Raw genomic sequence first — 26,990 nt, forward strand, 5'->3', positions numbered from 1 at the left:
TTAGCGTTACAATTTGCTTGATACATGCTGATATGCAATCACAATCGCAGAGCAAAGGTGTCCAAACCATGTCTTATGCTGCTGTGGTGTAAAAGTAAGTCTGTGTGTGAGGTTTCTGTTATACTGTACTAACCACTTTCTCACTCTCAGGCTCCATCTAATCTGACTACAGTACTTTATTCAACTGCTTTGGGACATTTTGTAAGATGCAAATAAAACGTGAATGTGATAATATACAAGTCTCGTAAACCCATACTTAGCAGCAAAAAGGACTGCATTGTTTTCCTGAAATCGTCCCTGGAAAAGACATTGCCTGTGTAGTGGATTGGAGTTGAGGCGTCTGTGCCTTTAAGACACAGCGGCCGTATTGTGTCACACCTGACTGACGTCACTAGATGCGATACTCATTGTACCAAAGATATTCAATGCACTGACTGCTGTTTTGTTAATAGTGAATTTTATAATACGATCACCTTTGATCATTGAGCCCGGCCCGTCCTTCACGTGCGCCCAGATCCTCAGCATGGTAAAAGGGTCTGCATGCGTGATTGTGTGGTGCCGTTGATTGATTGGGGGTGTGTGTGTGCATGCGTAATTGTGAGGTGTGCGGTGCATGTGTATGTGTGTGTGTGTGCGTGTGTGTAAGTGGGGTGCATGTGTGTGTGTGTGTGTGTGTAATTGCGTGCAGGGGAGGAACGGAGACGGAAGGGGACATCTGTCGGCCATAGGCCTGGGTAATATGCTGCATAACCGGTGTGGGTTTTGCCGTGTCTTACCCCTTTTCTTTTGTTTCAGGAGTGGAGACTCTCGGCAGGGAGGCTGGGCACCTGGTGGTAGGGAATCTGTGTGTCTCACCGTCAGTGCAGTGTAGTGTCACCTTGGTGTGCAGTGTTCACGTGTGGTCTCTTTGACCCCTCTTCCAGATCGCCTCCCTGCGGTAAGTCCTCCCTCCTAGTTTATGTGTGTTTTCCCATACCTAAAGAACCAGCAGGCCTTCTACAACCCAAAGAACCAGCAGGCCTTCTACAACCCAAACCAGTTCTGATTGTGTGTTGCTGCCCCATTTCCATCTGAGTGCTTTGCACTCCTTTTACTGTCTTGTAATAGCCTGGTGGGCCATCCTATATCATTGAGATGTATAGTCTGGCATCGAACCATTCACCTCGCTTAATCAAAGGGGCGGGCAGAGAATTGTCTTTCAAACTGCTTAGGCATGTAATAGGCCAGCTCACGACCATATCCATTATCCGATTGGCCAAAGCGGCAAATACATCCTTCTTGAAAGGAATGACTTAAGTGCATTGTGTTGCTCTACTTTCAAAGAAAAGCACAAGTCCAACTCCTCCAAAGTTGGCCTTAACGCCGATTCAAACAACCGCTCTTAAGTTAGCCATAGCCACCTTCCTTGTTGTTCACCGTCGCGGGACTGTCGTTATCCTGTTAAGCCCACCTTTAAGACTCTCTAACAAAATAGAGCTGTGATTGGATGGCGTCCGGCGTCAGCCAATAAAATCCCTATGGTTTGATACTAGGCGGCACAGGCTGAGCAAATTAATTTGCCGCCACTAGGGTGCGTCTAGATTTCTAGGCTAGTCTTGTCACATAACTTTGTGAAAAAAAATAAAGAAATTATTTATTGTTGTCATAGAATCCTGTCTCTGCTTCATCCTTGCACGAACCTGTGTGCTTTATGTTCTGGTATCCTTTGTTAAGGCTATCCAGTTTAGTTATCAATCTTTTCCTAAGGGTGACGTAGGTCCCCTGGGTGGCGTAGTCGACACTTCAAATTCTAATTGGTAACCTGGTCCCGCTACACCTGGATGGCAGTATATGTTGCTCAAAACCTGTATAGATCATTCAGACTTGATTGTGCTTTGCCAAATGTACAAGATGCCAATGCTGTAGGCACTAATGCTCCTCCACACCGGGTTTGGAACTGAGCACTGAAACAAGTTGGATAGGTTGGGTACTTGGATAGTTTTTCTCCTCTTTAGCCCAGATGAGTCCACGATTTCCAAAATGAATGGCACATTTTGGCTGGTCTAACCAAAGGACCATTTTCCATGTTACAGTACCTTAGTCCATTTTAAACAAGCTCAGCCCCAGATAAGACGGTGGTATTTTCTGTATCATGTCTCAATACAATTTTGGCTGCAGTTTTTGAATTGAGTATCAAATTGTGCACATTATTCTGGTTATAAGAGGTTTTCCTAATCCCATACAATGACAGGTCTGTAAACAGGTCTGGTGTTGATGCAATACCATCTGAGGTCCAAAAGACCACAGCTATCCAATTTGTTTTTCAGTTCTTTCCCTTGTTTGCAAATATTTCTCTGGATTCTCTGAATGTTTTAATAATATTATGTCCTGTACATGATGAACTTCCCAAATACTTCACAATTTCATCTTAAGAAGCATTAAAATGACATTGTTTCATCATGTGTACACACAGGTTTACACAGAGTGATGAATACCTCTACATCTTTACTTCTAAAAGACCCTGATGCTTTTTTCCATACCCAATCATATTGCCAAAACCCTATTTTTTTTTAAACATGTTGTCTGTGCTTTTTGCAACTAAATATGAGTTTAAGAGATTTACATATTATTACATTCTGTTTTTATTCACATTTTACACAATGTCCCAACTTTTACTGTTTTTGGGTTGTACAATAAATGTGGACATACATGCATTCTCTCTCTCTCTCTCTCTCTCTCTCTCTACAGTACATTGCTGTAGAGTGTTTACTGTATCTATCTGTGAGTTGCTACAGTACATTGCTGTAGAGTGTTTACTGTAAGATCTGTGAGTTGCTACAGTACATTGCTGTAGAGTGTTTACTGTATCTATCTGTGAGTTGCTACAGTACATTGCTGTAGAGTGTTTACTGTATCTATCTGTGAGTTGCTACAGTACATTTGCTGTAGAGTGTTTACTGTAAGATCTGTGAGTTGCTACAGTACATTGCTGTAGAGTGTTTACTGTAAGATCTGTGAGTTACTACAGTACATTGCTGTAGAGTGTTTACTGTAAGATCTGTGGAAGTGCAGGTCTCTGGCTCTAAAATGCACACTTCTCCCTAGAGATCTCCTACAGATAAAAGCTACTACAAGAGAACAAGAATTACTCTGCTAGTCCAGCCGCACTACTGATAGCAAATATGTAAAGGACCCGAAGGGAATACACTGTAAGTACACATGTAAGACTGTAAAACAGGTAAGTTATATGACCAACACAAACACGACACCTGACCACTTGTGAAAGTCCCTCCTTGGCCTCTTAAATTCTCACATCCTCCTCAAAGGATGCGAGAGTTTAGAGTAAAAAAGTCTCAACTATAATTATCTTGTAAACAACTCAAACATGCAGAGCCCACAGCAGCAAAAGCCACCAACTACAAGAGTACAAAGTGATCAAGACTGATATTATAACCGTAGATTGCCCAATGTCTCACACCGTGAGAACAGGACATGCGTGTATTCATTGTAAAAGATGCTTAAAATTACAGAGGAACAGATAACTGTATTGTGAGGTGGAACTGTCACTGTCAAGGCCACTGCAGTTTCCACAGGATGCGTCAGAGTCAGAGAAACACTCTGTATATCTATATATAAATATTTCATGCCAGAAAACCCAAAGAAGAAATGTGTATACGGTATGTGTGATAGAGAAAGAAAGAAAAGACCAAAAAGTCCAATGGATGACTAATAAAAAAAATCAATAGTTACATATTTAAAAGCCTGCATGATCCCCTGGAACCTTTATTGGTATGTTATGAAAGGAGGGATTTGGTCTGCCTCTCTCTGTAGTGTATTGTGCAGGGACTCAACCTTAAAGTTGACTCTCTCTCTCTCTCTCCCCCTCTCCCCCCTACCTGTCTATCTCTTTCCCTCACCCCTTGCTACACAGCTTATCATGCATGCCCCCTCACACAGAGGTGTAAGCTGAAAGACCACTGACTTCTGTAGATGGTATGACTATGTACGTGACTATACTGTATGGGGGCGTTATGGTTACCGCTAAAGGCCAAACATGAGTTGAGCACTGAGTTCAATCATCTGCTTAACTTGCTGCATGGAGCTGACTTTGGTCAAGCACTCTGCATGCAGTACATGTAAATGATCACCTTATTCTGGTAATAGCTATGCACAATTAAACAAAGCATACTGCATTGTAAGTGAAGCCATTCTTATATGTATGTTTATTCTGTGTGAGGTGTCTGTAATCTAAGCAAAGTACAGTGTACATAAGCCTTTTCATTTGTTATCTATTTAAACAGATTCACTAAACACATTATATCCATCCAAATATTCTGGAAATAGAATGCTAAAACACTGCTACAAAAATAGAAATGTACAAGCACAATAAAACAAAAAATATTTTACCTTGACTAGACAGCTTACTGACTGCAAAAAACTCTGCATACTGCATGTATCATCAAACGCCTCGTTAGGAAAGGGGTCAGTGGATGCTCACTGCAGGTACTGACCACTGAGTGAGCTAAACAAATAGAACAATGTGAACAGTGCACCTATTCTTGTTTCCACTGCACCCAGTTCAGTGGTTTCTACTGCATGTGACTATTGAAACTTGAGCAAAGATGCATACTGTGTGGACCCTTTCAAGAGAGTTCCATTAGCAGCATCATAGTTGGCCCCACAAGACTTCCGCTTTAACATTCCATATGTTATCTTAATGCAGAGGAAGTAGATTGGGGCCCAAATAGAATGTTCAAGCATTGTTTTTATTTACCTTGTTGAAAGGGTCCATATGTGAAACCATATTGCAGGCGTAGAATGATATAATTTCCTTTTGAAATAATATGATTTTATACCTGGTGTATCGTGGCGCCAGACGCAACTCAACTGTCTTTGCTAATTTACACTGGTGCAATGATCATTATTCCATTGGATTTTGCCCTCCTTGATGGCGGATGTTACTCTCATTGGTTTAATGGATGCATTCTGATTACGTTGCCATAAGCTGTGATTTTTCAGTCTTTGTAGGAATACAGTCCATCTCTTATGACCCTTCAAGGGACACGTTAAGCAGTCTTTCATACTCTACAGTATGTCTTTATTTTGTTATGTAGACATATTGGTGCCTAAGGAGAGCACCTTATTTACCTTTTGTCGAGACTGAAGAGGCCCCCTATCTCTCTTTTCCAACCCCCCTGTCTGTGGTGTGATCAAGGAGTTTCCCCTGAGCAATGAGTTCATCTTACTCTCCTCTCTCTCCGTCACTCACACACACACACACATGCATGCTTGTACACGGACACACACACACACACATTCACAAACATGCATAATCTATCTTTCTCTCTGCCTGTCCTCAATCCTCCTCTCAAATCCCCTTCCACTCTACTCACCACACATATGACCGTGGCTGCTACTTTCTGCCCAGTTGTACTGCATGTGAAGTCAATTAGATCAAGTCTAGAATTACATCCAGTATGTATGTTGTATTAGTCTATGCTAAAGCAAGGTGCAAACCAAGAGACCAAGATAATGGGTTGAATTTCCACACTTCAACTAATAACAACGTATATTTGCACTGTAAGTGAGTTTTTAATAAATGTGAATGTAATATGAAAAATGTTATTACAATACAAAACAGCAAACTCTGCAAAATGAACATCAACAAAACAAAGTCAATTACAGTAAAGGTACAGTCAGCGATTCTGGATTTGATATTTGAACCAAACATCAACAAAACAACAGAGAGTGAACTCATCAATCCCCTCCTCAAACTTCCCTTCCATTTCCCCAAACCACCATCCCCATCTTTTGGTGATTGGCTGGAACAGTTTTGTTTTTTTGGGGGGACAACTTACTCTACTTTAGGTTGTTTCCTGTTGATGGAGCCAGGGGTGTGTACTAAGACCTCGTTTTATTTTTTTTGTACTGACAGAATGGAGAGCTAGCTGATCATAACATATATTCGCTGAATGTGACAAAAGTGTTAAAGGCTGTATCAGCGATGCTGGGTAACGTCACTTCTGTTGATGTTTAAACAAAACAGAGAGCTAGTTCGCTACTCTCTCCCGTGCAATTAAAACTCTCCTGAACGCGCATCTCGTCGGTTATTAGTTGGAACACTTTATTTTGCCTTTGAGTGGTTGGCAACACTTGTTGATAGCATTTGTTTTTGTGTGCAGATCTCAGGGCCTAGGCTGCCTAAAGAGACACGTTTTTTGACAGACTGCTTATGAGGTGTGCAGCTAGCGGATCGTTAGGAAAGATTAGATGAATGTGATCATTTACGTTTGGGCCTTTTTTTGGCCTGCAATCGCTGATACAACCTTTAAGGGTTAGAAATGAGTGCCTTTAATATCAGAGTATACAGGTCTTCCATCTTGCCATGTCTATATCTTATTAAGTAAACATTGGTTTATCATTTCATTTCATGCAACTGTATATAATCATAGGACGACGAGGGCTTGTTGAGGGCATAGAGAATCGCAAGTGGTCATCTGAGAATAACCTTAATAGTGAACTGTGTAGTTATTTGGTTTGCGGTGTAATTGTGGTTGAATGCTAACACAAACTGCTAAAGGTTACATGTCAGTTTGCAATACAAAAAAGGTTATTTGTGCAAAGCCCACTTAGTTGTCCCTCACACATGAGAGAAAGTGTGACACAAAACCTCACAGTGCTTGTTTGCACAAATCCATCACTCACCATCAGGATAGACAAAGAAACTCAGAATAAATGTCACAGATACATACACACACACAAAGATGCAAATTCAACACATTAGTCATTGACTAGAGCCTTTTTCATAACAGATGTTAATAGCAGTAGTGATGGCTGTTATGCACACATATATCCTCCCCAAAATATCAAACAACAAAATCAATGGTAAAATATGAGATAATAATAATCAAAGCAAGATGCACTAAACCAGAGCAGGCCATCTGTTATAACATGAATGATGGGTGACATGGGAACCTCAGAATTGAGAAATGTGTACAGTGCTATGGTGTATTCTTGGACTGCAAAGCTATAGAGCGTGTGAAACGCACACATCTAAGATTCAGATTCAGATTTTGTTTGTCACATACATACAATGCAGTGAAATGTTACAGTCGGCCCCATGCTGTTTTTTTCTAGAAATGGAGATATAACGTCTTTCATGAAATATGAAGTGTTGCCTGTTACTTACTTGTGTAAACCTTCCGGGAAGTGATCAACGAGACCTGGCGAGACTGCCACCTAGTGATAGACCCACAAAAATTGCCTGGTTTTGACCTGACGTGCATGCGTCACTGATTCGACCCAAAGCGGCAACGCGAGTTATGATAAAATGTCCAGATTGTGCGTTTTCATGAGTTTCACGATCGTCATATATTTCATTTTCATTCATCAAAATCACATATAAGGTGTGCTAGAGTGTCTAGTTTCGTAATTTAAAAAAAAAGCTAAAAACGTAATATTACGTTTTTGGCACTCAACGCATGGGAAGGAAGGCACTCAATGAGTTAATGTGCTGCTGTGGTGTATTCTGGTACATGCAAAAGTATGAAAATAATAAAGTACAGTGCTCAGATTTATCGTAAAAGCTGGGTTTTGCAATTAGACAGGTACTGTTTTGTTTTTTATTGCATCATATATATGGTAGGCTACTTATACAATCATTTCCATTAAAACATTACAAATAAATTAAGATATCATTGTATTGAGAAGAACAGTGAAATGTATTGATGTAATGTCAATAAATATGCTAAAATGCTAACATCAACTGTAGTTATCACAATGAACAATACTGCTGTAATAATATTTTGTGTCTGAAGAGTTTTGATTCCCATTATTTATTCATTTGGCTAACACCTATCCAAAGCAACTTACACAGATCAATTATTACAGGGCCAGTCTCCCCAGAGCAGTTTAGGGTTAGGTGTCTTGCTCAAGGGCACAACAGTGGCAGCAGGGAATCTCACAACTACTTGACTTAGCCTCTTTAGCTACTACCCTATCACCGGCCTGAATAGGTGATAGTCAAACTTGGCTATCCAATTAAATGATAGCATGCTACTCGTCACTTTTAGCCTCTGTCACTTTGGCATACAACTTTGTGGCTCTGTGAAGGTAGAGGGGTGGATCAACACAGTGCTACGCAGTCCTCAATCTATAGTATGGAGTATCAAATATAAATATGAAATCATGTAGCTCATTAGCTTCTTTAAACAGATGGCTTCTGATTTAAACAATGTGAGTCCATTGAGATAACCAGCATTGATGATTATTGTGAAGTTTGTTTTCCAAATGGTTCAATTGTTTGTCTTCGGTGATGCTGCACTGTAGATGTATGCATTATTTGAACTCTATGGTTCAGTCCTGGGCTCAATCCAAGACTAAAATGTTCTATTTGAATTAATTTTTGTATAGTGACATAAAACCACTCGCTTCACTTCTGTCCGTTGCACTCTCATGCCTATAATGGATTCAGAACTTTCCATATACAGAGTTGTATCTCTCCAGATACTGACTGCTCTGTCTGCTTATCCTCTGGTCTTGTCTTTGTTGTGACATTTCAAAATCCTGCCCCTGTGAAGGAAACAATAGAAGACTACGTATGAAAATATATCTCTGATACATAACAATAACTAACAGGGCTCTACACTAACATATTTTTCCAGGAGCACTTGTGCGCCCAAGTTAAAAAATCTAGGAGCACAGACAAATTTGTGGCGCCAGTCTACTTCTGTATAATTTTAACACATAATCTAACATTACACTGCAGCTAACAGTTAAACATGCCAGTGCACCAACTGCGAATATTAAGAATGACTGACAACATTTAGGCTACAGGAAACAGGATTTTAAAGATCAGTGCCTACTTTATTTTCAGTCTGTTCTATTTTCCTACACGTTGTTAATGTAAAAATAATATAATACATTGCCATATTTGCATTTAGCCTGTATATCAAAGTATCACCTGCCAAATGTAGGCTAATTTATTTATTTGTGAATCCATCTGTAGCTAATCCAAATATGCCCATGGTGACCCTATCTGACTGCATAATGCCCTAATACTACTACTAAAACAGTCCATTTTCTCTTCCACAAAACCCAACATAGGCTATCAAGGGATATATATTTTTTTTTATCCTTTTTTTTTTTTAATATCTGCATTGATGGGGCAGTAGGCAAGCGATTAGGCCTACTTTTCGATTTGCACTTCAGCTTGTATTCGGTGTAAACAAACAAGCATCGCGTGGAAGCCTGGAGTTGTCAGTAGCGTTCTACCTTTGAATAAAATGGGAGTATTGCGGGGAGGCTACTTTTTTGTGCCTGTTATTACAGCTATATTTTGCATATTGCAGCCAATACGTCAACTGGGCTAAAAGGCATGTTGGAGGTTACCTTTCCTTCTCTCACTGCATTCTCAGAATCTCATCCTGTTCCTCCTATATCCGATGAATTGATTGGATAGAAGAACTAATTTCTTCAATCTTTGCATCTTGGCTGGCTAGTCTAACGTTCCGCTTTTGGAACGTTATGTGTCATGCGTTAACAAAAAATGTGTCATCCTAGGCCCTCTGGTTCTCAAGATATTCTACAGAAAACTCTGTTGGTGTACAGTCACTAAATGTACACATAAATTAATGTATTGTATGGCCCCCCATGAACGGAATTCCAAAAAACTTTTGTGCAGTTTTGACCATGTCAGGTCAGAGATACCTGTGATTACAACATCTCATTTTGGCTTTTTCATTTTTAACTAGGTGGCACTATACATGAAATGAGTGGTTATGGGATGGGTTGACATGGCCCCTTAAAGGAGAAGTTCGGTGTGATATTGACCTAAAGTGTGTTGAAACATGATACTGAGTGTGAACTTTTGTCTCATAGCTAATCTCGGTTTGTCCCCTGCACTCCGAAATCTGCCGCTAGTTAGCTGATGCTACAGGTTTTCAAAGAGCTTGCCTCGGGCATCGGCCTGGCCATGCAAATAAATCACTGTTTTACACCATTCACGAGGCTCAAAGTAGCTCCACACTTCATTGGTAGACTTCCGAGGGCCCTGACATTATATTGTATGGCCCACCATGAACGAAATTCATCGAAACTTGCCATGCACTCAGAGTCATAATAATCCTACATATCACATGTTGTGCAGTTTAGAATATGTCAGCCAAAGATTCCGTTTATGGGATGGGTTGAGATGGCATGCAAAAAATGGAGTGTCTATTTACAGTACACCCCTGGTACGAATAGTCTTGGCCACACAGCTGAGCTATTCACACCCTGTGACATAACAACAAAAAGACGTTGCTCACGTGCACAAAAACCACGGCAGACATTTGTTTTTTCATCAGCAGAAAGTGAAGAATTCTGAAGGTTTCTGCGCTAATATCTGTTCAAATTCAGTTTCAGATTGAAGGTTTTATTTTCATAATCTTAAGTTCAGTGAACACATACAACCCCGTCAGTTTGTTAGTTAACAGAAATTTTGTGAATATGACTCTCAGGCCTATAAACTATAAGTTTACCTGCAAACACCCTCTAGTTGTTAAAGTAGGCGGTGCAGTGGTCACAGACATGGTTTTTTTTAGTATGTAGGAGACGGGGTTTGATTCCCACACGATGCATTTTTGGCAGAAGTGAGTGTGCATGTACCGCGTCTCTGGAGAGAAGGTCATGTAATTTGAACAAAGAAATGGGTTCTCCAAGCGGTAGTTTTAATTGCAACAATTAGCTAGTTCACGCACCAGGGTGTAAATAGCATACATTACTATACACCAGAATGCGAATAGTATCCACTTCTAACTATACTGTACATTGATGCAAACAGCATACCTTATTCAGGTCTATTACACAGCTGAGCTATTCACACCCTGTGACATAACAACAAAAGGCGTTGCTCACGTGCACAAAACCACCGCGCAGACATTTGTTTTTCATCAGCAGAAAGTGAAGAATTCTGAAAGGTTTCTGCGCTAATATCTGTTCAAATTCAGTTTCAGATTGAAAGGTTTTATTTTCATAATCTTCGTTCAGTGAACACATACAACCGTCAGTTTGTTAGTTAACAGAAATTTTGTGAATATGACTCTCAGGCCTATAAACTATAAGTTTACCTGCAAACACCCCTCTAGTTGTTAAAGTAGGCAGTGCAGTGGTCACAGACATGGTTTTAGTATGTGGGAGACCGGGGTTTGATTCCCACATGATGCATTTTGGCAGAGTGAGTGTGCACATGTACCAACGTCTCTGGAGAGAAGGTGCGCAATTTGAACAAGAAATCGGTTCTCAAACGGTAGTTTTAATTGCAACAATTAGCTAGTTCACGCACCAGGGTGTAAATAGCATACATTACTATACACCAGGGTACGAATAGTATCCACTTCTAACTATACTGTACATTGATGCAAACAGCATACCTTATTCAGAGTGTCTATTACACAGCTGAGCTATTCACACCCTGTGACGTAACAACAAAAACACATGTTGCTCGTTTTTTTAATTATTATTACTTTGTGTCATCAATATGCCAGAGTAAATGCACTGCCACTGGGGTGCAAATAGCATGCACTAATATTTGTACCAGAGGGGGTATCAATAGAACACATTGCTGTGCGCACCAGGGTACGAATAGCATACACTGATATTTGTACCAGACGGGGTATTAATAGAACACATTGCTGTGTGCACCGGGGTACAAAGAGAATTCACTTCTAATTGCACCAGGGTACCAATAGCATACACTGCTAATTGTACTAGGGGTGCAAATAGCCTTACCCTACAAAAATGTGGTCATCTTAGGCCCTATGGTTCTCGAGATATTGTTTCCGCCCTATCCTCCGGTGGGGTGGGTGGGCGACGTATCAAAATGAAAATCAATGGTTTTGTGTCATCCTTGTGGGGCTACATGCCCACAAACTAGTTATAGTGCAGCGGTCATAATTATTTATAGTCCAAAAGTCCAAAAATTGTTGTCTGTTATTATTCTAAATACTGCCATGTTATTCTTGTATATCCAGGGTGCGATGTTCGTGCTGCTGACACAGTGGCTGCGTGACTGCTTAATTTGGCCTTGATCATGCAGGACATTTCAGAATGTTGACCGTGTAACCAATCATAAATGGGTAGCTTGGGGGCAGCCGTGGCTGGTTAGCGCTTCGGACTTATAATCGGAGGGTTGCTGGTTCAAACCCCGACCAGTAGGCTGAAGTGCCCTTGAGCAAGACACCTAACCCCTCACTGATCCCCGATGTGTAGGCTATTTGGTTACCAACAAACAATGTTAGCCAATTCACTAACTCAAGACTTCAATGACATCATATACAATGTTTTTTTTACACAACAAAAACAGAAAGGATGGAGACAGCAAAGGTAGAGGAGTCATTTCAGATTTGGCAAGAACAAGGTAAATTTATATGCTTGTCAAAATGTACCTTAAGCATTAGAGGAGCTCATAATCATACTGAAAGAGCACACTCGCTGTTTAAAGTCATACACAACGGTAAACTAATGTTAGCCATGAAATTACTAGGCTATGAATCGTTTGTTCGTACACCCTGTGTATATTGTAGTATTCAGCATGTTATCTCAGTTGTTCATAGTTCATAGCATAGGTGCAAAGAGAAAAATACAGTGAGTAAGGATTTCTGAAGTCTGCAAAGAATTCAGGAACACCCTCTTCCCTCACTGTTACAATACGCATGCAAAACTTAATGTGTGGCAACAACAAACATGCTATGACCATTAGTATAAAACAATAATGTTGTTTGATAACAAATATCCATAGAGTTAAACATTCCTTTAAGATAAGAGGTGATTCTACAAGTGACACAAAAGTGGTATACAGCATAAAACAGTGTTTTATACCACACAATGTATACCAATACCAATAATGTATCTGTTCCTTAATCATATGATGTGCTATAGTTGTGCAAGTAGGATGGGGAGTAAAATAGTGCACTCACTTCTCTTGTTCCATTTGACTGTATTGATGCCTGTCCCCCAGAGTTGTACTTCTTTTTCATTACCCTGTGCAAATATATTCCAAACATTATTTCACATAATCAGCATGTTTTAAATAGTGATAATATTTGTGAGGATGTTATCGCTAGCAATAGTAGCTCTATCTATGTCAGCTGGTAGTCCTTTGTTTTAAAGAAGCAAAACATTTAGTTTCTCTATGGATAATGATGGAATTATATTCCATGGGAAAGTACTAGTACTGTCATAAGCATGATCAAATAGTAGCATTATACATGTATAAGGGTGTGATAGCATGTACTTTAAGCCGGTATAATATTTAATTATAATAATTTACAGTATAATAAGCTGCTGAGTGTTAAATGTTGAGTTCAAATGTTAACAGAAATAGGTCATTTTGTGTGCTACGTATATTACATTTGTGGTTGTACTATAGTTCAGTCTGTGTAAATATAGTATTGTGTGGTAACATAATGATAATTGTGGTGTTAACTCAATGAAGCTATGTTATCAGGCCTACACATATGACATCACTACATATCCATGAAAATAGGGATACATCAACCTTTGTACCTACTTGTAAATACATAATATGCTACAGAAGATGATGAGGATTGCCCCTGAGGCAGCAGTGCTGATGTAGATCAATTGGGATGGATCTGGTGAGACTATGAGTGATAAGGCAAGGATCATTAGTGATATCACATCAATGTGCAGAATGTACAGGAATGCATATGGAATGACTGAAAGCAGTTACCTGAAGTAATGGTTAAGTTCCATGTTTCTGTCCTTTGGGCTTGAGAACCTAATACTTCACATGTGTATATTCCCTCATCAGAGACCTGCACGTCAGATATATGCAGCACCGTAGTAGAAGGATCAACACTCATCCTTTCTGAAGTGAAGTTTGTTTGGATTTTGTCTTTTTTGTCTTCCAATACTGGGCTATATACAAACACCTGGATCCCATCCTTTGCCCATTTGATTATTGATATATCCATTCCAGATGTGTTACAGTGCAGCATGACATTCTCCCCCAGAGGTGTGTTGATGGAAACCACTTTATCTGTAACATCAAAGACAATCAATGGACTCACAGTGTTTAATAACTATATGTGATAATTACACTAAGATCCTTACAGTTAACAGTGACAATACTGTTGACCAATCTTCAAGAGAGCAGTGTAAAATAACAGTGCTAATAATGACTCTTACCTCCACTTGAAAAATGAAGCAGAATTGCATACAATCCCAGACACTGGAGGTGAACCCTCTTCGCCATATAAGAACGTCCTTCACTGAGAAAGAGCGCTGCAATGTTAATCTGCAGCTTTTGAAGTACTGAAGAAGAAGAGGAAGTGGTAAGTGACTGAGGAGGATGGCGCTAGAGGAGCTTTTTTACCCCAGGTTGCTTTTTTCTTGAATGGACATTATAAAGAAACAAATGATCAAATCCTATTTCAATCCCTGCATGTAAACTGTATATGAGACTACAAAACATGCCCATACAAAATCAGTTTTAAACATTACAACAAAATTAACCAATATAATTTTGTAATCATATAATATCCACCCAGTTACAAACAACAAACTGCACCCCTCACTTACCTTTATCCTATTACTCTGATGCCAAGGGCTGACACAGGAAGCTTGTTGTTGTACAAGTTAGGTTCCTGTCCATTTCTGCATAGACTGTGTTGTCGTAATGTGTCCACAGTACTGATATTATTATCATTAAACATACACTTAATGACGAGATAAAAAAACAGATTCCTCAGTTCAAAGTGCTTCCATCCACACTCCACCCACTAGCCTATTTCAAAGTGTTGAATTGCAACTTTATTTGCACTGTGCCTTGTTCACTGTTGCATGGCAAACACACAAGGTCAAACACAACCCAGGTCCAGAAAGTTTGACTGTTCAGACAAAATCTGGTCGAATCTTCACCCTATATTTTAACACCAGTCTCAAGATCAAAGTTCAAACTTTTGGTGATCAGCTATTCCTCAAACTCACCACCAGGAGGAGCTAGATAGCCCTAAAGATACCATCCCAGATCTTTGATTGACTCAATTTAGGTATTTTTGCTGTTTTAAACGTTAATTTTAACGTTTTAATTATCATTGTCCTAAGTTAGATGATGTGTGATTTGTGCCTCTGTTTTTCACATATAATATGTGTGCATGTAAGAATATTTGCATTTGAATAAGTGCTCTAATTATCTGTTTGTCTTTGGCATCCATGAAAAGCACCCCAATTGCATGTGCCGAGTTCACAAACACACACACACCGCAATAGAGATGGCCACACATAGATAGATAGATAGATAGATAGATAGATAGATAGATAGATAGATAGATAGATAGATACTTTATTGATCCCCAAGGGGAAATTCAAGGGTCTCAGTAGCATACAGACATCACACACAACATGCACTTACAGCAGAAATGGTAAACATAAGTATAAGTATAAACATATAAATAAACTCCACTGTACAATAAAGACAGTTGAAGATAAGAAAGATAAAAAAACTAACAAAACTAAATACTAAATACACTATATAAATTAAATTAAGAAAGTCCAATGTGCTTGAGGGTGATCAAGCATAAGACGCTTGTAGAGACAGGGCCGGGACTAGTAAGGTGCTAAAGGGAGTGAGTGTCATGGTGAAGGTGCAAAAGTAGTCCAACCATAGTCCTTTAGTTATGTGTGCATGGCAAGGTGCTCAAGAGAGTGAGTGTCATGGTGAAGGTGCAAAAATAATAATTGTGCATTCCTCATCCGTAAAATAAGGTAATCGCGTCATCATTGAAAGTGGTGACTTGCACTGCAACCCGCCCCTTTTATGTGAACGTGCACAAACTCCAATTAGGTTAACCCCGGTTCAACAAATCAACTTCATAATCAGCGTCGTAGTACCAATTAACACCACTTAAGATTAAGATAACCAGGTTTTGTCAACCCCGGTTTAACAAAGTAACCCTGGGTTACATCTGGGTAGGTTAAGCTCCCTTCGTAGTACAGGCCCCAGGTTAGTCCAGGCAAAGTATGTAAATATGTTAAATTCTCATCAATATGAGAAGTGTGCCAACAAGGCCAGGCAACGATGCACCCCAATGGGGCTATTTTTTCCCTTTACTCCTATCAAAATTAAACTTTACACAATGAACAAATCCATGAAAAGCAATTTTTTTTGTATTACAAGTTTCTTTGAAAATTTTAATATGCAAATGAGCTATGCACTAATCGAATATGCCCAAGATATACCCAAATAGGCTTAATTTTTCTTTTACTCCTACCACAATAAAACTTTACATAGTAAAAGCATACATGAAAATGAACTTTTTTTAGTATTACAAGTTTCTTTTGAAATGAATTTGAATATGCACAGCTGCATGGTATGCACTGTATAGTCTTCAGGGTCACAGAGGGCTGTATTTTTGGGCACCAGTTTATTTAGGCGTAAAGTTAGTTTTCCACCCGCACAAAGTTTAATTCGGGTATTTTGCGCGTTTATTTTTTTAAACATTGCTTCAGGGGTGTGGCAATTAACAACCTAGGGAGGGGCCTGGCGTTGTCTAAAAATCGCTATCGTACACCACCTAAACCTGGTCAGAAGTCAATGGCGAGTTGTTCATATGCTATTTTAAGAGCGCATGTCAACAGTCATATTGGCAGGTGCACGCACCATCCTTCTATCATTCATGAACGCACACCAGCACACGTCCATGCAAAGCATTACAAATTGCACGATTACAATGGGAAACATAATTAGAATGAAGATATTACGAAACACTGTACATCTCATGATGAGTAGTTATTCACCATCATTTGCAAATTGGTAATAACTGTTAAAAGTGATTAGGGGAGAGGCGAGAGACACGTATGGAGCACAGCTGAAGACGCACTGTCACGACATATAAACAACTCTTCTGCAGGATAGATGTTTTTTATTCAGTCATTTGAGCAATATTAGGTTAAGTGTTGCTTTTTCCAGCCTATGTTTTCGATGGTAACCCATTGTCTGTCAATAGTGAAAGTAACTGCATATAACTGTCTTGTTGTTGACTGACACCATGGTGAAGTTAGTTTCACTTTGCCAATGAGTTCAAATAATAGAGGAGTGCAAATGCGTGAAGGCTATGCTAGGTTTTAGTAAAGCATGGTTTAGTGGAATGACTATTCCATACAGTCTTGCAGGCAGCCTCCTTCAAATGTGCCGTTGAATGTCAAAATACCATGCATTTATTTTACATCACGCTTTGCGCCGTTAAAGGGAATGACATTCTCATTGGTTTAAATGATGTTGTATGCCACAAACACACCCATGACTGATTAAAACACCTAGGAACACCTTGTTGCGCCATGCGCTCAATGTTTGATAACAAAAACCCTCCCAATGTGGACTGGACACATCCTACTAAATTTGAATACCTATTTTCCGGACTATAAATCGCTCCTGAGTATAAGTCGCATCAGTCAAAAAATGCATCATGAGCAGGAAAAAAACATATATAAGTCGCACCGGACTATAAGTGGCATTTATTTAGAAATGTATTTCACAAAATCAAAACCAAAAACAGAGACTATGTAACTGGATTATTGAGGCCAAAAAAAGATTAATGAAGATGAAGGAGTGAAGGCAGCCAAGAGGGAGGGCAGGAAGGTAATTGCAAAGCAAAGATTCACTGAAATTGCCATGAGGTGCACCAAAATGTTACTAAAATGTGGAGAATACAATGCAATCAAGCATTTTGGGCGATGTGATCACAAACTGGCTCATTAAATGCTCATGAGAGAAAAAAGATGCAGTTTTAGGCGTGACCGAGCGGCGGTAATTGTAAAGCAATTTACAAAAAAATGCTGATAATGATACATGAACGTAGAGAGAAAAAAATGCAGTTTTGGGCCTATGCGCCCGGTAATTGTAAAACAATTTACAAAAGATTCACTGAACAAAAATGCTGATATGATACATGAAAATGTAGCTAAAATGTGGAGAATACAATGCAATCAACCTTTTTGGTGATGTGGAGTCACAAGCTGGCAGCAGATTAAATGCTCACCATATAGAAAAAAGACGGTTTTAAAAGGGCGTGACCTAGCTGAGGCAAGCCATGGCAATAGGCCAAAAGGCCCGACGGTATTTGTAAAGCAATTTACAAGAGATTCACAGAACAAAAATGCTGATGTGGTACATGGAAATGTAGCTAAAAATGTGGAGAATGCAATGCAATCAAGCATTTTGGACGATATGGAGATACATGCTGGCAGCAGATTAAATGCTCGAGAGAGAAAAAGATGCGGGTTTAAATTGACATGCAGACCGAAGCTGCAGCAAGCAGGTGATATTTAGAAATGTATTTCACAAAATCCAAGACAGACTATGTAACTGTAGCCTACACATTGAGGCCAAAAATATTGAGAATTCTACAGGGAATGTTAATGAAGATGAAGGAGTGAATAGTGGCAAGAGGCAAGCCGAAGGCTGCTGACAAAGCCCAACGCTAATTGTAAAGCAATTTACAAAAAAAATCACTGAACTCAAATGCTGATGTGGTACATGAAAATTTAGCTAAAAATGTGGAGAATGCAATGCAATCAATCATTTTGTACGATATATTGGCACAGGCTGGCATGCAGCAGAACAATTGCTTGGCTGGCCACCTCCGAGAGAGCGAGAGAAAAAAAGATGCACATTTAAAGGGTCTAAATTCCAGTGAATTGAGGGTATTCTGAATAAATTATTACTTAGTATTGAGCATAATAATAAAAGTCCATAAATCTAGCCATCATAATGCGAAGAGATTCCCACACATTTTACCCTGTACCCTGTCTGACATTAATATAATAATGGAGCGCCTGAGTCTTGGGACTATTGACGGACCAACTCTGACTTCAATTGAACCCCATGCAGAGACACACACACGCGCGCGCAGGACCACTTTGGGGGTGCCTCTCTTTCGTTGCTCTCTCTCTCTCTCTCTCTCTCAGCAGGATTTGTCACCGCTGAAGTCAAATTATAGTCTAGGTGCTTCAACATCAACCCGCTATCGACAAAGGAAAACAAACATTTAGCGATCAGGAACCGTCAGGAATTTTGCAAATACAGAAGCATGACAGCCTATGGGCTATAAAAGTCAAAGAACAAATGGATGACATTCTCTATTTGAAGACACAAGACTTATTTTACCAATTTAGGCAGACAAACATAACATTCAAGTAAACGGAGGGCACATATAATAATGAAAAAAATAAGAGCAGCAAAATTAGGACCAATAAAATACTTTCACTTTCTGTTTTGACCTAAGTAAGAAAGAAAGTGGCATATTCATTACAGAAGTGTTGTGTTTTCAGGAAAGATAATTAGTAGCAAAACAGCGCCATCAAATATTACATGGAGAGTTCAGCATCCTTACGCTTTCTTTTGTTTTCAAATGTTTTCATGCATGTCTAGATAACAGGTGAGGGATGTTTAGGAGACGGGTGAGGTGGGTGGTGTAAATGTCCCTCAAATTTAGGCTATTTGACGCTCGATTGGGGCGTGAACAGAAAGCACAGGCCTACTTTCACCTTTATTTGGCCATGGCGTTTGTCAAATGTTTTCATGCATGTCAGCAGGTGAGGGATAATATAGTCCTCAAATTTCTTGCAAAGCACAGCACCTTTATTTATTATTGAGACATAGTGGCCTACTTTATTTGAGACATAGGCCCACTTTTTGTTTGGCGGCATGGGTAGGCTATCAAAAGCAGATGTTTAATTTGAGATTTAATTTACGTTTGGACTGTTAATTATATTGCTAAATATCTGGACTGATGACCACTGAAATCTGTGGGGTATTTAGTGGCTTACTATTAAGTTTCATAGTGTCGGGAATTTCGATTCGTGTGCTGTGCTGCAAGGGAAACCTTATTCAGTATAGCCAAAGATGTCTAAGATAGCCTAAATGTAGTTATTTTTTAAATAATGCATGATTTACTTTTTTATAAAATTCATAGGCTGATGCCTGGCAGCAGCAATTGTGTTTAAATGTAGGCTTCAGCCTCTAGCTCAGAAGGGTGCGGCATGCGACTAGCTTGAGAGCAATGAGAGCAACGTATTGGAGACTCATGGTGTAAATTACTTTTCATTGGCAACAATACCAACCAACAATATAAAATATTAAGAAGAGCTCTTTTATGAGTTAAATTGAAACAAAATTATACTGGCTTTTATTTGTCCAAATCTGAGGCCCGGCTATAAATAGAATCCCTGCCATAATTTGATGATTTAGGTATGCACATGTGTTTCAGGCATAGTGCAAGCACTAATCTCTGACTGAAAGTGCACAGGACTTGTGCATTTGAGAGCGCTCTCTCGCGGCTGTAGACATAATGTTTTACGTTTATAATTTAAAAACATGTTCAATTATATATTTTTTCATATATAAGTCGCACCTGACTATAAGTCGCAGGACCAGCCAAACTATGAAAAAAAGTGCGACTTATAGTCCGGAAAATACGGTAAGCTTTTGACGAGTGACGATGCACTTTTGACTGTCATGATATGGCCCTCTGTGGCTTCCTATATCAGTTCCTAGTTTGTTCGTTGCTTAGTTCTTCCGCTCTGGGTCATATTCATCTGATAAATCAGGCTGTGAGTTTGTGCAGCTAGTACCGCGACATTCTCCGCAAATGGCAGTGCAAGGGAGTCCATGTTTTTTGCATGTGCATCTCTTTGTGCTGTAGTCTTTCTTGCAACTACAGTGGACTTCATTTAGTATTTCTGGTTTCACACACACACACACACACACTCACTTACACACACACACTTTATCTGTTTCCAGTGTCAATGTCAGTGTCAATGTCCAGGGCCAACCTCCTCCACGTAAAAATAATATAAAGAATTGTATGACACACACATGCATACACTCACACACACACACACACACACACACACACACATGCATACACTCACACACGCACATACAGACACACACACAAACACACACTGTGTCGGTTTCCAGTGTCTGTGGCCAACCTTTCCACATAAAATAATATATAGAACTGTATGAGAATCCAGCCCAGCAGTGGTGCCAATCATTTCAAGTCAAGTCAAGTCAAGTCAAGTTTATTTATATAGCACATTTCATACACAGAGGTCATTCAATGTGCTTTACATAAACAAAACCAAACAATAATAACAAATAAAAAGCATAGAAGGGCAATATAGTCAAAGAATAGTTAAAAGGTAAAGATCATAATAAAAAGAAAACATAAAACACAAGGTAAAAAATCATTTAAAAATAAAGAATAATTAGTAAAGCAAAAAACAAAGGCAAAAGTAGTAAAAAAAGTAATAAAAGACAAAGTAGAATAATTATCAAGGCAGATTCAGAATTTGTAACTCGGCACAGTTAGCAGAAAGCATCTGAGAACAGTTTGGTCTTAAGTCTAGATTTAAAACTGGCTACAGTTGGGGCCTTTTAATGTCATCCGAAAAGTTGGTTCCACAGCTGAGCCGCATAGCAGCTAAAAAAGCTGCTTCACCATGTTTAGTTCTAACTGTAGGTTTTACTAGCAGGTTTTTCACCTGGGACCTGAAAGGGCTAGAAGGTGTGTACTGCTGAAGCATGTCTGAGAAGTATTTAGGTCCTGCTCCATTTACTGATTTATAAACAAGCAATAGTGCTTTAAAGTCAATTCTGTGACTTACTGGAAGCCAGTGCAAGGACTTAAGAATTGGAGTAATGTGGTCAGTTCTTTTAGTTTTTGTTAGAGTCCTAGCTGCTGCATTTTGTATCACCTGAAGCTGTTTAATAGTCTTTTAGGAAGGCCTGTGAACAGTCCATTGCAGTAATCAACCCTGCTGGAGATAAATGCATGAATGAGTTTTTTTCTAAGTCATGTTTTGACATCAGCCCTCTGAGTTTGGCAATATTTTTGAGGTGGTAAAAAGCTGATTTAGTTATCGCTTTCATGTGGCTGTTGAAATTTAGATCACTGTCAATTAATACACCAAGATTTTTAACAGTATCCTTTGCCTTCAACCCTTTTTGTGTCAAGGAGAGTAGCAACCCTAAGTCTTTCCTCATTTTTACCAAATATAATTACTTCAGTTTTTTCTTTGTTCAGCTGAAGAAAATTTTGAGACATCCAGGTGTTGATTTGTTCTATACACTGACACATAGATTCAAGAGGACCATAGTCATTTGGTGATAGAGCTAAGTAAATTTGTGTGTCATCTGCATAGCTATGATATGAAATCAAATTATTTTGAATGATTTGTCCAAGTGGGGAGCATTTAGAGGTTGAATATTAGTGGCCCCAAGATCGACCCCTGGGGAACACCACAGGTCAAGGGCGTTGGTGTTGAGGTACAGTTTTCGATGGCAACAAAGAAGCTCCTTTCTTGTAGATATGATTTTAGCCAGCTGATAACTATGCCTGTAAATCCAACCCAGTGTTCTAGTCTGTGTAGTAGAATATTGTGATCAACAGTGTCAAATGCTGCACTAAGGTCCAGTAGCACTAGGACTGATGTTTTACCTGAATCTGTGTTGAGGCTTATGTCATTGAAAACTTTAATGAGAGCTGTTTCAGTACTGTGATTTGCCCCAAAAACCAGACTGAAAGTAATCAAAATACCCATTTGATGTTAGGAAGGTGGTTAATTGATTAAAGACTACTTTTTTCAATAATTTTGCCAATAAAAGGTAGATTGGATATGGGCCTGTAATTGTTTAGCATGGAGGCATCCAGGTTATTCTTCTTGAGAAGTGGCTTTACAACTGCTGTTTTCAGTGACTTAGGAAAGGTGCCAGACAGCAGTGATACATTTACAATTTGAAGGACATCCATGAGGTGAAAAAACAGTTTTGAAGAAATTGGTAGGCAGAGTGTCTAAGACACATGTGGAAGAGCTGAGATTCTGTACCGCTTTTTTCAAGTGTTTCAGTAGTCTATCAAGCTGAACTCTGACATCAAGTTTAGTTTCCCTCTGTTTGTTGCTGGAAGTTCAGGTTGTTGAATTTGTAATTGAGCAGATATGTTGAGTCTGATTTTGTCAATTTTACCTTTAAAAAAAAGATGAAAACTCATTGCATTTATTAGTTGAGAGAAGTTCAGGCTTAATTGTGAGGGGGATTTGTTAACTTATCAACAGTTGAAAATAGAATATGAAAGTGTTATTTGAACTTCTATTGATAATGTTAGAAAAGAAAGACTGTCTTGCTTTGCATATTTCAGAGTTATATGTGCTTTGGAGCATCTCTTTATGGATTTCATAGTGGATCTGAAGTTTGTATTTCGCCATTTTCTTTCAGTCTTCCTACACTCTCTTTTAGAAGTTTAACTGCTGGATTTTGCCTCCATGGGGCTTTCTGTTTGTCCTTAACTTTCTTGAATTGTAATGGAGCAATGTCATCCATAATGTTTGCCATTTTTGCATTAAAGTGATCAAATAAGTCTTCAGAGTCTGACAGTTGACTTGACTTTTAGTGAAAGTGCTTGCTCAAAGAGAGCACTTGTCTGATCATTTATGATTCTCCTTTTACCATCATAGCTGTGTTTTGAGTGTGTGGGGACATAGACACATCAAAGAACACACAGAAATGATCAGATAAGGCCAGGTCTTTAACAGCTGTAGAGACATCGAGACCCTTTGTGATAACAAGGTCGAGGGTATGGCCGAGAGAATGTGTTGGCCCCTGTACATGCTGTGTTAGGGAGAAAGTATCGATTAGTGCAATGAATTCCTTGGCATAATTGTTTTCAGGATTATCCACATGCAAGTTCAGATCCCCTGATATAATAAGACAGTCAAACTCTATGCAAACAACTGATAGCAGTTCACCTAGCTCTTCAAGAAAAACTTTAGCTGAATGTTTTGGAGGCCTGTAAATTGTCAGTAATAAAATCTGAGGAGAAGACTTAATGCATGCACACAGATATTCAAATGAAGTAAAGTCACCGAATGATGACTGATTGCACTGAAAAGACGCCTTGAAAATTGTGGCTATCCCCCACCTCTTTTATTTGCTCTGGTAGCACTCAAGAAACTGAAATTTGGGGAGCTGATTCGATGAGAGTAGCAGCACTGTTTGTTTTTGATCTAACCGTGTTCCGTTAAAAAGTAAAAAATCAAGGTTGTGTGTGCAAATTAGATCATAAATTAAGAATGATTTGTTTGAAAGAGATCTGATATTTAGGAGTGCTAGTTTTGCTGTAAGTGTTGGGGAAATATGATCCATGGGGAAATCTGAGGTTGATGTGGTGCGGGTAGGAGATTGGACTGGTTTACCCTATAAGCTCGATGCATTTTGTGTTCTATTTCTTGTCAATACAGGAATAGAGAATGTCAGGGGCTTACTGGGTCCCGGCATGTTCTCAAAACTACTGTCAGTACCATTTATATTGCAGGGACCCTGAGAATATCATGCAATACAGTCATCATATAATTGTCCCCTGCTGCTGCCATCTGTATCTTCCACTGAACATTCCATGCTATATGCCGGCTGAGAAAATGAACTAAGAGGTTGCTGCTGCTTAAGAGATCCTTCTAAACGGGGAGGGAGAGGCCGAGGGGGTGGAGGTGCCCTTCGCTTCTTTGGTGCTAATGATCTTGGGCTAGTAAAACTCTGCATGGCTACTGGTCTCTCCATTCTTGCAGGGAACATCATGTGCTTTGGTGGGGATGGTGATGGGTATTCAGGGGATCCTGTGGAGTTTGAGTGGGTGGTGGGATGACGGGGTGGGGATGGTGATGGGAGATTAGGGGGGTTTGTGTGGCCTGGGGAGTTTGATTGGGTGGGGACGTGATTGGGTGTGGGTGGTGATGGGAAATCAAGGAGGGGGGTTGAAAATTGATCCAGAGTCTCCATCTGCCTGCTGAAGTTCTGGGAAGTTTGTTGCAGATGCTCGCTTTCAGCATGTATTCCAGTAGTGTATTCCATGTTGTTGTGTCTTTGTGGTGACAAGGAGACGACGGAGGTGGGAGGGGTATTGGTACTGGTGTTACAACATGACCCTTCCTTTCTGATATCCTCTCAGCAGCTTTGATAGGTGCTATCTCCTCATGCTCATCACATCCATTTGTTTGCTGAGATTCCAGGGAGTTTGACGCCAGCGATTGACTTTGAGTCATTTTAGCAGCACCCATCTTATCTTGTCCAGTGGACATGGCTTGGCATTGTTGAGCTGGTTGTTTATGTTTCTCCAAGGTCTGCATTTCAGTGGAGGCTAGCGGGTGGTTATCAGAGGGCCCCAGAGCAGGGGAGGTTGGGCATATCTCTGTTTCAGCCTGTGCAGAGTGTTTTGGTCATTTGTAAATCATTTGTAAATCTACCAGCCAAAAATGTAATCTCACCACGTTACTAATGACTAAGATGGGATGGCTATTCTGACTTTCTTCTGATGTTATCTGTGGAGGAATGTCATTAGGTAAGACTTGTTCGCAAATAAAAAAGAAATTTAGAAAGCAACTGGAGGCAAGATTGTGCAATCAATTCTTAAGGTCACCATAAGTCTTTTTGTGGCAAGTGACTGAGGTAAGTGTGGCAAGAGACTTCAAATTGATCGTGTTTTTGCAGTGTGGTTAACTTATTGAATGGACATGAATGTGTTTGTTATTTGGCCCCTGTTTTTACAGTGCATGAAATCGACTGTTCTCTTCTTCCTAGGCTTCTTTTTCTTTCGCTGATCACTTTTGTTTTTTGCTATTCAGCTTGAACTGTTTCACATAGAAACTTTTTTCAAACTTTGTAAGGTCTTCTATAGGACAAAGCTGAAAAAAAATCTTTTACAATTACTTCTATTTTTGGCTCCAAAATGAGTTAGTTTGCCTAGGTGACCACCTGTGCTAGGGCCCGGAGTAGTACTGGGGCTAATAGTGTATAGAGGTTAGCAAACACTCAATAATCCAAAATGAGCCCAAGTTACAAAGTCAAACGAGTGGAAGGAGGCGCTATGGTGGAACGGATAACCAAGGCAGGAACGGATAACCAGGCGTCGGATCGGAAGTAAACAAGGCAAGCGTTGCATGCCGGTGACGTCATTTGTCAAAAGAGAAGTCCAAGTTTATAAAGGGCAATCGCGGTTGGCTCGCAGTTAACTGCCCAGAGCCACTCACAGCTCAACAGCAAGTTACAGTTTTTACTACTTATTTTTAAGTACTTACACACTAAATCTTTGCTTGTCACACAATTTTCTAAACATGTCTTCCACACATCATAACCCCACACCAAATCTGCAAAACCATACACTAATTCTCAGTGTTTGACTCAGTTTTCAATTTACTACAACACATTTTGCAAAACACCACACACAATTGTCTACCTAACACACAAAAATCTAACGGGAAGGCTTAACTTGATTTCGTTTTTCAAACACAACCCATCAAAATGCCACACTAAATCACCAGTGCTTCACTCTCTCTCTTCGGACTTTAGCTTACAGTAATGTTCTACAAAAAGTTGACTTTTTGTAAAACTTGTCTTTTTACTCTGTAAAATGTTATTAGCCTACCTCAATACATTTATCTGTGCCTCCAGAAATGCCTTAGGAACGCTTAGGATTGTTTGTTTCCGCAGTTGAAAGGGTCTATAGGCCTATGAATAATACCACGACCTCCCCACACACACACTTGTCTTTGGTAGAAGCAAAGCAATTTGATAGTAGTCAGTCATTTCTGTCTTAGGCAAAATCAGTGTTTTCAACACTCCATGTACATCTGGTGATCATTGTATTCTGCTTTAATTTTTTTCTTGTTAGCTGTAAAATATTGTATTCGTAACAGCAACTTATTTGGGAAAAATCCCTATTTTTGTTTCAATATTGCTTGCATTTTTGCTGTGTATTTCTACTTCTCTTTGTAGATACCGTAACTTTCACTCTTGTATGGAAATACATACGGAGCCCGGGAGAGGTCACTTTAAGTGATATTTTCTGATCGTGATAATTTGTGAGCACGTTTTCCTTTAATTGAGCCCTCGAATTAATAAAACGTGAGCACGTTTTCCTTTAATTGAGCCCTCAAATTAATAAAACGTGACCCTGTTG

At 39.5% G+C, this 26,990-nt stretch overlaps 1 protein-coding gene across 3 annotated transcripts in view; it reads right to left on the reverse strand.

Moving 5' to 3' along the window:
- LOC125291508 (Down syndrome cell adhesion molecule-like protein 1 homolog) overlaps positions 1-15,278 on the reverse strand; it is a 48,114-nt gene extending 32,836 nt beyond the window's left edge. Inside the window, exons 1-6 of one of the 3 annotated variants that reach the window (XM_048238221.1) lie at positions 14,560-15,278; positions 14,167-14,292; positions 13,709-14,017; positions 13,529-13,619; positions 12,936-12,999; positions 7,613-8,550 (exon numbers count right to left, since the gene is read on the reverse strand). In XM_048238221.1, the coding sequence (XP_048094178.1) occupies positions 8,449-8,550; positions 12,936-12,999; positions 13,529-13,619; positions 13,709-14,017; positions 14,167-14,233 (633 nt within the window). In that variant the 5' untranslated portion in view covers positions 14,234-14,292; positions 14,560-15,278 and the 3' untranslated portion in view covers positions 7,613-8,448. Of the gene's footprint in view, positions 1-7,612; positions 8,551-12,935; positions 13,000-13,528; positions 13,620-13,708; positions 14,018-14,166 lie in introns of those variants that run through there. The other 2 variants (XM_048238220.1, XM_048238224.1) reach the window with 2 other exon arrangements.
- Between the last annotated feature and the right edge of the window lie 11,712 nt (positions 15,279-26,990).

This window comes from Alosa alosa, chromosome 3, assembly GCF_017589495.1.
Source record: "Alosa alosa isolate M-15738 ecotype Scorff River chromosome 3, AALO_Geno_1.1, whole genome shotgun sequence".
Classification (NCBI taxonomy): domain Eukaryota; kingdom Metazoa; phylum Chordata; class Actinopteri; order Clupeiformes; family Clupeidae; genus Alosa; species Alosa alosa.